The sequence below is a fragment of the Pyrgilauda ruficollis genome, unplaced genomic scaffold, assembly GCF_017590135.1.
Source record: "Pyrgilauda ruficollis isolate IOZ18807 unplaced genomic scaffold, ASM1759013v1 scaffold182, whole genome shotgun sequence".
Lineage (NCBI taxonomy): Eukaryota > Metazoa > Chordata > Aves > Passeriformes > Passeridae > Pyrgilauda > Pyrgilauda ruficollis.
Window position 1 is genome coordinate 501,588 of NW_024517207.1, and position 12,338 is coordinate 513,925.

The following is a 12,338-nucleotide window of genomic DNA, read 5'->3' on the forward strand; positions in this document are numbered from 1 at the left end:
ATCTGTTCTAAAACTTGAATGCTTCAGTTAGTACTTACTATACAGGACACCTCATTTTAAAAAAATGAATATTTTTAATGGGATGTTAGTGTGGTTCTAAATTACTGCACACCAAGTGTGCTTTTACTTGACTTGATGTAACCCTATCTGTGACCCATTTTCACAGGTTATGTTGGCTACTTTCAGTTTTCTGAAACCCGTTTTCAGTTTTCTCCAAAATGCAAATCTCAAAACTTGCGTTCCATCACTTGTGGTTCATCACTGCTTATCCTAAAACCAGGACAGCTCTCTGCAGAGAAATGGGTGTTTTCATGCAGAAGAGGTTAAAGAAGGAGGAATTGCCCGAAGTGGAACAGGGAACACTGACATCCCTGTGGGTCCGAGGTCCTGCTCTCTGGGAGTGTGCCGGGGCAGCACATGAGGAATGTCTGCCGGGCGAGGAGGGGAGCCCTGCGGAGGAGGGGCTGTGCTGCAGCCTCGGGCACGCAGCGCGCTCAGCCCCCGAGGGGACCGAGTCCCGGGGATGCTCTGCGTGTCCGGGGAGCGCGCAGCATCGCAGCGCCGCTCAACCCGCACACCCAGCTGGGCTTTGGGCTCTCCGGGCTCCCGTGGCTGGAAAACCCCTGTTTTTTCATGTGCTTTGTTAGCCAAGGGGCTCGTGCTGAGGTGATTTGGTTCAGGAGAGAGAGAGAGAGGGGCAGGTTTATTGGTGGGGTGTAACCAGACAGAAAAGGAAGCCAAGAGGCAAAGTGGTGGCACCTGTAGGGAGACACGTCTGATGACAGCATCCACCATCCGTGTCCTCCGCTGTGCTGGGACCGAGTCCGTCGGGAAGTGTCCCACGGCAGGGAAGGCACGGGGCACGGGCTGCGGCTCCCGCAGGAAGTTAAACCACGTGCGTCCGTCCTGGAAATACAGTCACCGGCCTGGCTGCGCTCAGCGAAGGAAAAAGGACCTTTAATGCCGCAGAAGGTGCTGTTATTATCATATAGTAAATACTGTATTATTATTATTATGGACGTTTTTGCGCGCTCAGTTCCAGCAACTCTACGGGAGCAAGACCACGTTGCAGAGGAGCGGGGAGCGGCAGTCCCGCAGGGCGGTGCGCTGTCCCGGGAGTTGGCTGGGCCGGGCAGGCGCCGTGCCCGCGGTGTTCCCGGCGCTCCCCGAACGCCGTCTCCAGGCGGTTCCCGCTGCCCGGGCGGGGCCGCCCCGGGGCTAAAATGGCGCCGGGCGCGCGCCTCACGGGCGGACACGTCCGCGCGGCCGCTTCGGGGCGGGGCCCCGGCCCGGCCCGGCCCCTCCGCTCGCGCCAAAGCGGCCCGTGACGCGGCCGCGCGCGGCCCCGCCCCCGCGCGCCGTGTTTTCAAACCCGGTGGGCGGGCGCGATTGGCCGGCGTGCGCTACACGTGACCAACGGTCGCGGGAAAGCCGCGGAGTCCGAACGGCGCGCGGCGGTTCCGTTCCTGGGCAGCGCGAGCCGAACCGGTACCGCACGCGGGCGGAGCGCGGGCAGCGCAGCGGGAGCCGCACGGGCGGAGCGGCCGCCATGAGCTTCCTCAGCCTGCAGCGGGCGGCGCCGCCGCGGCGCGTCTCGGCCCGGCGGGCGGCGGCCCCGATCCGGCAGAAGCTGCTGTTCCTGAGCGGCCACAGCGACTGCGAGGAGGAGGAGGAAGAGGAGGAGGAGGAAGGCTGCGGCAGCAGCAGCGCCAACAGCACCGGCGAGGACTCGGCGTTCCAGGAGGCGGACTCGCCGCTCTCGGCCGCGCGCACCCCGGCGCGGAGCGACCCGCCCCTGCTGGAGGAGGAGGAGATGGAGCCGGCGGCGGCGCCGCTGCCGGACGAGGGGGACTCGTGGGAGGAGGAGGGCTTCGGCTCCTCGCCGGTCAAGTCGCCCGGAGCCTATTTCCTGCTCGACTCGCCCTCGCCGCTGGCCCCGCACAAGGGCCGGCGCTGCTGCGAGCGCTCCCCGCCGCACCCGGCGGCCGGCGGGTACCGGGGGGCGCGGGGCGAGGAGCCCGGCTCGCCGCTGCCCGACTACCCGGGCACGCCGCCGCACAAGACCCTGCGCAAGCTGCGCCTGTTCGACACGCCGCACACGCCCAAGGTGAGCCGGGGGGTCGGGCCCGGCCGGTCCGTTATGTAACGGCGGGGGCAGCGCTCGGGACCGCCGGGGGCTCCGGCCGGGGCGGGGCGGGGCCGGGCGGCGCCGCCTCCCGACGGGACACGGGCACGGGGCGAGCCGCTTGCTTAGGTCACTTAGGTGTTAGTCATGGAGAAACAACAAAGCTTTCCGAGTTTGGCAGTGTTTTGTGGAAAGCATACGTGAAAAGAGCGAGCGTAGAGTATTAAAATTCCTGAAGTGCGTGCTGGAGTGTCGATGGGCGTTGGTAGGGGTGTAGCCGGAAAGTTAAAGCTCGGCTTGGGGTGTGATCCTGAGCGTCTCTCGGTGAGCTGGCATGTCCTCGGAGGAATTTCTTCACAGGAAGGGCGATTGGTCATCGGAATGGAGTGCCCTGGGAGGTGGTGCAGTCACCGTCCCTGGAGGTGTTTAAGGAAAGCCTGGACGCTCGGCGCGGTGGCACGGCGGTGCTGGGCCATGGGCAGGGCTCATGGTGACCTCAGAGGCTGGGCTCTGCTGCCGTGTGCCAGCGCTGCTGCAGCTCTGCACCCCTGCAGCAAACGTGGGAGGCTGTGCTGGGAAACTGATGGAGTCCAGAGTTTAGAGGGAGAGATGAGTAGCTCTTAACTCTGTCAATAGCAGACTTTTGGAAGGCATTTCAACTTTTGAACTCGACGCTGTGTAGAATCCCGTATAGTGAATTTAAATCTAGTGATAATTGGCTTCCTTTCTTCATTACTTTTCATATAGCCCTTTAGAAGTAATCCTGGGATAATCCCCTGGGATAATCTCCCAGGGGTCTATAGACTATAGATGGAAAACAACTGACTTAAGGTGCGAGGAAGGCTTCCTTCTTAATTGGTTTTCTACAGCTTCCATCTCCAGTGAGGGTTCATTGCTAAAAATCAGTGGTACAAGTTTGTAAAAGTAAAATTGATGATGATTTTACACCTTGTCAGGAGCAGATGCTTCAGAGCTGTAAAAGTTTTGTGGAATGTGATACTAAAAAAACAAGTTCTTAACACAGCAGCTCAGTGGGATTCTTAAATTGGGTGGCCAAATTTTACATAGGTTATCTTTAGAAGAATCAGTTGGTTCAGGTATCCAGTGGAAGTACAGAAATGTGTCCTGAGAAGCACGGGTCTTCATCTAGGGCAGATTTGAGGATTGCAGTTGAGATTCCCATGTACTGAGTGTTCTTCCCTGTGGTGGTTTAGGCTTTAGTCCTGTCAAGTTTTTATTTTGTTGTTAGGATAAGGTGATGCTCCTGCTTGTGATCCAGTCATCCATGCATCCTCACCAGGATGAAGGAGACTTGCAGATTTTTCAATGTTACTGGGAGAAGTTTTGTTGTGTGCCTGGAAGATGCCTGGTCTGGCAAATTACCACCCAGAAAATCAGTTTTGGATATTTGACAGTGCAGCCATGCTGCCAATTCTTGAACCGTTTTTGTAGGCTCAGAAAATGCACCAGTGCATCAATATTAAATGTTGCATTTGTTGCATTAATTTTTTAAGATTGTCACTTAAATTTGTAGAAACCAAAGATCATTTCTTGTCTGATCTAGCTTCCACATCATGCATGTGCAAATCATAGTGATACAGTACAGGATTGTCCTCGAGTTTCATCTGTGTGCACTTAATTGACAAAGATTTGTCCAAGAAGTTTAGGTGATGAAATGATTAAAGACAGAAAAAGGTTATTCTCATCGTCATCTTTGCTATCTTTGTAAAATAATTTTAATACTTGTTTGCTTGAACTGTTTCTGTGTAGAGTACAAAGCATTATAGTTTCTTAGAAAGTCTTTTTGATGCAAATGCAGATATTTCAACAACTGATGCTAACTTTAATTAGACAATACTGTAGTGAAGGATTCAGGCATGACCTGACCTGACTGTTTAATGTCTAACGCAATACCAAGGCTAGAAATGACTATAAATATTTTGGTTTTGTTTCTTTTTTTTAAATACAGAGTTTGCTTTCTAAAGCACAAGGCTTAGGCTCCAGCTCAGTCAAACTTCGAGGGGGCTCACTGTTTATGAATGTTGGGAAATCAGAGAAGCAAGAAGAAGATTTTAGACAAACACCTCATGTGAACATCAATCCCTTCACTCCTGACTCCATGTTCCTTCACAACTCCGAAGGCAAATGTCGTAGGAGGAAGAGGATACACTGGAATGAGTGAGTGGCTTGTAGCTTCCTTTGTAAAACTTGTATTTAGAGCTACTTTTGGCTGCAAAAATTCCGTTACAAATTGCTTCTAAGAAAGTATTTTTGCTTGCAGATTGTTAGTAATGTATAATACAGCTCTTAAAGTATGTGCTTCAAGAGGCATGATATCATGAAATAATAATTTAGCACTAGATCTTTTGATTACTGTACAAAGAGGATAGACTAAGCTGTGTGCTGGTCTTTTTTCTTTCATGAAATCAGCCATGCACAGTCATCTTTTAAGGAGGAAAAAAAAATGTATTAAACACAAGTGTGAAACATGAAGAAAGAAATTATAAAGATATTAGCATGGCAATTTTATGAGTTTATGTTTATAGATGTCTAATGTTCAGTTAGCTAACAAAAATTAGATAGAATAGGAGAACTAGATCTCAGAAAAATTTAACAGCTTCTGGACTTCAGTTTAAAGTTTACTTAAACCATGTTATTTCTGGTGTGAATTTCAGCTCTTGTGGAGAGGACATGGAACCAAGTGATGGAGAGCCTGAAGAGGAAACCATGAGACCTGCTAAGGTACTTCATCTTTCAGCCTTGATATTAATTTCGGCAGTTTGTGTATCTGCAGATCTAAATATTTTCCTTGGTAATCTTTGCAGAGGATAACAATAACAGAAAGCAACATGAAGTCACGGTATGCAACTGAATTCCATGAATTGGAGAAGATTGGGTCTGGTGAATTTGGCTCTGTGTTTAAGTGTGTGAAGAGGCTGGATGGCTGCATCTATGCAATAAAACGATCCAAGAAACCCCTGGCTGGCTCAGTGGACGAGTGAGTACTTCCTGCTCTTAAAAGTCTCTTGATGTTTCTTCTTCACATGGCTCTTTGTCTTGGTGTCTAGAGAAGGCATTTAAGAGAAGAGTATAAAACAAACATGAATTCAATATAAAATAGATAAAATTTTGAAGCCACTTGATTTTTTTTCTTCCCCACCCACTCCCCACGTACTGTGCAATACTGGGGAGAAGAGGCTGATTGGCCTCTCTCCTGCCAGATGTTTGTCCCAGTATTCTGTGTGGAAACAGACTGTTCTCAAAGTGAGAATAACACTTCCTTGCAAGGGTGTTTCTTTGAGAGATGGAAGGAAGGCACTATTCCCAACTCAGTCCTCATCCTTGTCAGCTTGAGTGGCATGCAGATGAGTTAAGTCAGTTTGGGGGTATTTTTTGGCATTTGTGAATGAACCTGTGATTCAGGACTTCTCCCCACACTTCAGTAGTGTGGGGAATAGTTGTTCAAATAGTTTATATTAAAAGTATTTGAACACACAATAGTGTGTTCAAATAGTTACAATATAAACCCCACAAGTCTGAGTTGCACAAAATTGCATACCAGACTTACAATCTAGGGAGTGTTGAGTTCAGTCAAACCCTTGGCTTATGAGCACTTTTATTTTTTGCCTAGAACTTCAGTAGTTCATCTCAAAGTTCGCTATTTCTACTAATAAGTATGTAATGGAAGCGTGGCTCCCACACCAAACTGGTTTTTTTTGATGTTCCATATATTAAGTCTTTTAATATAATGTAAATGATTTTAGCTGTTTGGACATAAGTACAAATGCAGCTTAGGGTGCCACAGAATTGAATAGGAGGATTTTAATTAGAAATACCTACTGTAATAAGAAATTATACTAATTTCACCTCACAATACTCACGTGTGCTGTTGTTTTTTGTGTCTAACAGGCAGAATGCTTTAAGAGAGGTCTATGCACATGCAGTTCTGGGACAGCATTCTCATGTAGTGAGGTACTACTCTGCATGGGCAGAAGATGATCACATGCTTATACAGAATGAATATTGCAATGGTAAGTAAAGATGTACAGGTATCTACAAGCTCTTAACACTAGTTAGGAACTGTACCCTACTCATAGCTCATGCTGTCTTTCTCTCAAGTGATTGATATTCCTTTCTGGAAAAGGCATATCAGATGGATGAAACAAAAACTGTACAAAGTTGCAGACCAAGTCATGCATGTTCAAGCATACTGGAAGTACTCTTAGGAGTTTGTGAGCAGAAGAACTGCTCTTTCTTCTGTACAGTAGTACAAGCTGGAATAGAGGAAATTGCTAGAGTTGCCATTAAAAAGGAGATTAAACTTGATTCTGAAGCATTTTGCTATTGTTGATGCCCTGACAGAGATTTGGAAGAGAGAGTGAGCCCTTTCCCTTGTGTTGATATCCTGTTAGTGTGACAATTATAGGAGAAAATTTCATTTTATTGTTACATGGCTAAAAAGAGGATACAGCACTATATTTTACACCTACTGCATATTGCCAGCAAATTCTTTGTGATATATTCACTTAATTTTGGGAACTAGTTGTCGTTACTTTGTCAGCTGTTTGATGCAAAAATATAACTTGTTTTCTTAATGGTGTTTCAGGTGGCAGTTTAGCAGATGCCATAAGTGAAAATTACAGGAACATGCGTTATTTTACTGAACCAGAACTGAAGGACTTGCTGCTTCAAGTGGCTCGAGGTTTAAAGTACATTCATTCAATGTCCCTGGTACACATGGATATCAAACCTAGTAAGTTTGTAACTACTTTACTCTCTATTGACAACTTGCTCAGTTCATTTAATCTGCTGTAGAAAAATGAACAGTTAGCCCCACCTTACTAACTGTAAATTCTTCCCTGAAGCTCTGAATAGGAGCACAAAGATGTCAGTTATAAAATTGGCCAGCAGACCTAAACTGTTGAGTTTATCTTGGGTCCTTTTTGTGTAATTGACTCTCCTTGCATAACACTTGGCTGCCTTCCCAGCAGAGGGGCCACAGCGAATCAGTTTCAGCTTCTCACTCTTTGAACAGGGTTTATATACCAATAAAATGTCTGCGTAGCTAAAGCAAACTGTACTGAAACTAGGTCAAGTAGAAATGGTACAGAAATGTTTCTTTTAACAATTCTGCTCTTTTTCAGGTAACATTTTCATATCTAGAACATCAGTCCCGAGTATAACTCTAGAGGAAGGTGATGATGATGACTGGTCATCTGATAGAGTTATATTTAAAATAGGTGAGAAACAGCACACTTGCATGTAAAAGAATTGCATCATCTCGCTGTCTCCTGAAAAGTAAATTTTTTTTCTCCTTGCAGGTGACCTGGGCCATGTAACTCGAGTCTCTAGTCCTCAAGTGGAAGAAGGTGACAGCCGTTTCCTTGCCAATGAAGTCCTACAAGAGGTAACTCTTCTGTTTGTGGGAAGCAGTGATGTTAGGCCTGCATGCTGTTTCCTTTAGGAAAAAATGGTAAATTTATTTTTCCTGTTTTCTTTTCCAGAACTACACTCACTTGCCGAAAGCGGATATTTTTGCTCTCGCTCTGACTGTTGTCTGTGCTGCTGGCGCCGAACCACTTCCAACCAATGGGGACCAGTGGCACGAAATTCGGCAAGGAAAACTGCCCAGACTACCACAAGTGCTTTCTCAAGAATTATTAGACTTATTAAAAGTAAGAACTCCTGTAGTAGTGGCTCGCTGATAAGTGTAATTTATTGTTTTGCTGGCCTTAACAAGGATGTTTTCTTTTTTCCCCAAGGTTATGATTAATCCTGACCCTGAGAAAAGGCCTTCGGCTGTGGCACTAGTGAAGCATTCAGTGCTTCTCTCTGCCGCAAAAAAGAGCGCGGAGCAGCTCCGGATAGAGCTGAACGCTGAAAAGTTCAAGAACTCCCTCCTGCAAAAGTAAGTATGTCCTTGGGGTCCTTCAACAGGACTTCATTTCTAACAGGCTCTCACCTGAGAGTGAAGTCGTGATAAAACAGGAGTGTCCTTGTTTGTGGATGAGATCCACAAATCTGTATGCATGTGCATACCTGAGAGTACAAAGTGGGTCATGGAACTTTAAAAGGAACTTTCTCCACAGAAAGAACTGCTTGAACACTCTAGGGGAATCTCAACAGCACTATTAGTATTCAAGGCATACAAAACATTATGATTTTAAACAACTGTTTCAGGACAGTGCACACTTTTGTGACAGGTATAGCCTAGCTTACATCTGTGTGATTTGAGTCTGTGTTTTCCTAGGTCATTTGTACATTGAAATTTTGGAAAACTACTTAAATTACTTGTTTTGAACCTAAATGGAATGGCACATCAGGAGTGTTATTGGACTAATTTGACCTGTACACAGCAGTGTTACTGGGTCACCAGAGAATCATTTGTATCCAGAGGTCTTGTCCTACCCCTTGCTCAAACACTCACTCTGAATTAAAGCTTGGAAAAAGAGATTGCCTTTAGGAAAGTCTGATTTCTGCTGAAGTTTCAGGGAAAGAGTTAGTAAATTAATAAGCAGCCATCTGACTCTTTCGCTACAGTTATCTTTGCATGTGTTATACATAATGGGCAGGCTTTTATGAGGGAATATAGATCACTGATTTCTTTTTGAGTGGTATGTCCTGAATGAAGATGTTAATTTCATGTTCAGGTTCACTCCATTGTTACCTGCTTCTCTTGCCATTGCTAGTCTGACCACAGCCAGATGTACTAGATTAGGTGGTTATCTTTATAATATTATGAATTACATTGAAAGAATAATTAGACAACTTGTGCAGGTTGCTAAAGGGCAGATTTGCTGAGGTAAGTTGCTTGCTTGTATGAAGACAACATCTTTTTGCATCACTTGAAAGAGAAAAATGGCAAAGCCAGTGTTTTGTGAAGATTTCTTCTGGCCTGGCAACAAGGATACATCCTTGTAAATCCAAAAATAATTTAAAAACAACACTTAGCCACAGTAATTTTTAATGTTGTCTGGCATAGTGCTCCATAAAATGCTTCAGGTAGTTTGGGGAGGACAGGGTTTTTTTGTTTTGGGTTTGTTTTTTCTTAAATTTCTATATTTGAACCATTTATAATACCACTTTTGTGTATAAGTAATCTTCAGTGAAAAGAATCCTTTTAAGGCAACTCAGCTTTTCTACTGTGTTGTCCTCTTCAGAGGAAGGAAGAATTCCAGATTTCTAGGCAAGAACTCAAGACTTCTAGGGAAGAGTGGAAGGATATTGTAAAACTAAATTTCCTGGTAATGTGGTGTGGTGGTTGGGCGAGCACACAAGTGTGTATTTGTGACTGATGTTTACAAGGAAGAGGAATGAAAATGGGTTGCATTCTCTTCCAGTGAACTGGCACAGTGATAATGTGGGGGTGATTAGATGGGGCACGGGTGCTAATGAATAATACTCTGGCTTACAAGAATGGGAATTGCTTATTAAACTAAAACATGTAGCTTAAAACTGAATACACCTACACCAATGTGTAGCAAGCTTGTAAAATTTGATTTTGCTTTGCAGCCAGGTGTGAAGTGAGATTACAAATACTCTTACAGTAGAGAAAGTTCTTTAATGGATTGTGGAAGGGAGAGAGTATGGGGGAAGGCTGAGGTTTAGCCATATGTCAGTATTTGAAGAAAGGAGAAAAGCAGTGTATGGGGGGAATCTTTATAAAGATAGCTGTGCTCTGTAGTTGGACTATTCTATAATTTTATGCTGAGTTTGATTTAACTTTGTCCTCAGGTTGGGTATTGGTAATTCTCTGAAACAGAACAGTTGGCAGAATGTTGCACAGGGGCAATGGCCCGCGCTGCCTTCAGTGACTCTGCCTTGCAGGCTCCCATTTTTGTTAGGCAAAAAACGTGGAGGTGGTGATCAGCTTTTGATGTGGGTATGCAAAAGGAAAGGGATGCTTCCTGAGCTGTCTGTTGCCAGTTACCCACACCTGTGCTCATCTAAGTAGCTGAGTCTCCCACAGAAGTTCAGGTGTGGCTGAATTTTCTTCCTTTGGGCAAGCCTCAGTAATGAACTCTGACTTAACACGTGCCTTGTGCTAGGAAGTAAAAGCACCCTCCTGTGTCCTGGTAATTGAAGTGCTGAGCTGCTCATAACAGGCTGGATTTCAGAATCTGAGTGTAAATTTTTCACTTCCTTCCCTTGCTTTTCAAAAGAAAGAACATCTAGACAAGTAATGAGATCCCACCTCTGCCCTCTGGTTGGAAACAGGCGGATGCAAATCATAACGCTCTCAGTATGACCCAAAACTGACCTAAAGTGTTGATCTGTGACCTGCTGTAGCTGGTTTGCCATCTCTTGCTGTGATGAGCTGTATCCCTGTGGGCACTGCTGGGTGTGACCGTGTTGTCCTGTGTTGCAGGGAGCTGAAGAAGGCCCAGCTGGCGAAGGCGGCGGCCGAGGAGCGCGCGCTGTTCACGGACAGGATGACCACGCGCTCCACGACGCAGAGCCGCCCGTCGCGGCTCATCGGGAAGAAGATGAACCGTTCCCTGAGCCTCACCATCTACTGACCGGGGCCAGGGCACTGCAGAGACGGCCACAGCTTCTCTGCCGCACCCAAGCCTGAGGAATTGAAGGAAGCCTTCAGTTCCTGTTTCCTGTCCTGTAGTCAGTATCACCAGTTTTACAGCTATTGCTTCTGGTTTTTACTTGTACTCCATGGCTGGTTCTGTATTAACCATTTGGGTTGATGGACTCGGTTACTCTCCTGTCCGTAGACGATCCTGGATGTTATTCCATAAGCCTTTCGGTTACACTGTTAGATGTTATCTCGTCCCAGGGTTAACCACTATAGTGGTGTGCTGCTTTGTAGTGTTACAGCATTGTAATAAGAAGCAATATCCCTAATCTTTTACGAAGGAGGGGAGGGGGCCTTACTTTGATAATTAATTTTTTTTTTTTGGAGCAGAGGGGGAATAAATTTTAAAAGACAGGCTTTAAGGCCACCTACAGTCAATGTACCTGATGTCAGGTAGACTTTTGTTGTGAATTTTATTTGTGTATTCAACTGGGAGCACTTTGTAGGCATTGCATAAACCACAGCTTAGGAACCTGTGGAATTAAGTGCCATGTGGAACTGCTGCTATTTTTAGTTCGATGTCCTTGCTGTAAACTGTAGCATTAAAACAATCATTATTGTGTTAATAGGCTTCTTGTTAAAGCAATTAAGTGAAACAAATGTAAGCTGCATTTTAGTGAAGGCAGCATTTTTCTCTCAAAGCTAGTGCATTGTGAAAAAATGCACCAATTTAATATTTGGACTCTCTATTAGTGTAGTGCAATTGTTAATGTCTTTGCTATTCATGTTTTGTTCTACTTTCTAATAAGGTTCTCTGAATGTTCATATTTTCTTCAGTTGCCCATTCTTGAGGCTCTTGTATGTTTGGTTTTTTATGTTGGAATACTTGTAAATAGTTGTTTAGTGTGTTCAGGTTGTTTTTCATTGTTTATGTACATAAGTTTGATCATGCTTATAGTGTACTATACAGAAACTATACAGTCTGGGATGCCAGCAGACACAGCTTAACTATTCAGTTTGAAGTTCCAATATGTGGAGCAGAATGTGGCCATGGAAAGAGTGCTGATATTGAACCTAGGCTGACAGAAGAACTTTTCTGATTACTGGCTTGTCTCTTCATTCATTTTACTTTAAAAAATGTTTCCCTTTTGTGCTCTATTTGTTCTTACTAGTGTTGAATTTGAACATTAAAGTTAAAAGTTCTGTTTGTTTAATATTGTGTAACACTTATTTAACTTTGTAGTTACAGAAATAAAATACTGAGTTGGGAATATACTATGGCAAGTCCTGATGAGATCTGCTTCCCACTCATGCCTAATGCTTGTGATTCCCTCTCCTTGAGAGTGGGACTGAGGGAGATAAGAGACTTGCTGATAGTTAGGAGAGAAGGATCCTACTCCATGTGTTAGTGTCCACGGCAGTCTGTCTCTGCAGCCTCAGGAATGGTATTACATTGGGAAAGATGAAACCCCTGGACGAAGTGGAACTCATGACTGATGCTGCAGGAATAGAAACTATGTGAAGAAATAGCTGGGTCTTGAGGTAAGGGAAAAATGCAGGAACTGCTGAGAAGGGAAGAGAGCTGCTGATTTAGAAGCTGGGAAGAAAACTGGGAGGAGTTAGAATATTTCAGGAACACAATAATGGCATGCCCTGTGGCATGGAGGTACATGTAAAGAGAGACAT

General features: G+C 45.3%; 1 protein-coding gene across 1 annotated transcript; it reads left to right on the plus strand.

The window, feature by feature from the left end:
* Positions 1 to 1,413: 1,413 nt before the first annotated feature.
* Positions 1,414 to 11,907, plus strand: WEE1 (WEE1 G2 checkpoint kinase). Its single transcript, XM_041464686.1, has 11 exons — positions 1,414 to 2,107; positions 4,095 to 4,303; positions 4,801 to 4,867; positions 4,951 to 5,123; positions 6,035 to 6,156; positions 6,732 to 6,878; positions 7,270 to 7,365; positions 7,447 to 7,532; positions 7,630 to 7,800; positions 7,888 to 8,033; positions 10,494 to 11,907. The coding sequence occupies exons 1-11, from the start codon at positions 1,550 to 1,552 to the stop codon at positions 10,642 to 10,644; spliced, it is 1,926 nt and encodes a 641-aa protein (XP_041320620.1). The 5' UTR covers positions 1,414 to 1,549; the 3' UTR covers positions 10,645 to 11,907.
* Positions 11,908 to 12,338: the final 431 nt, after the last annotated feature.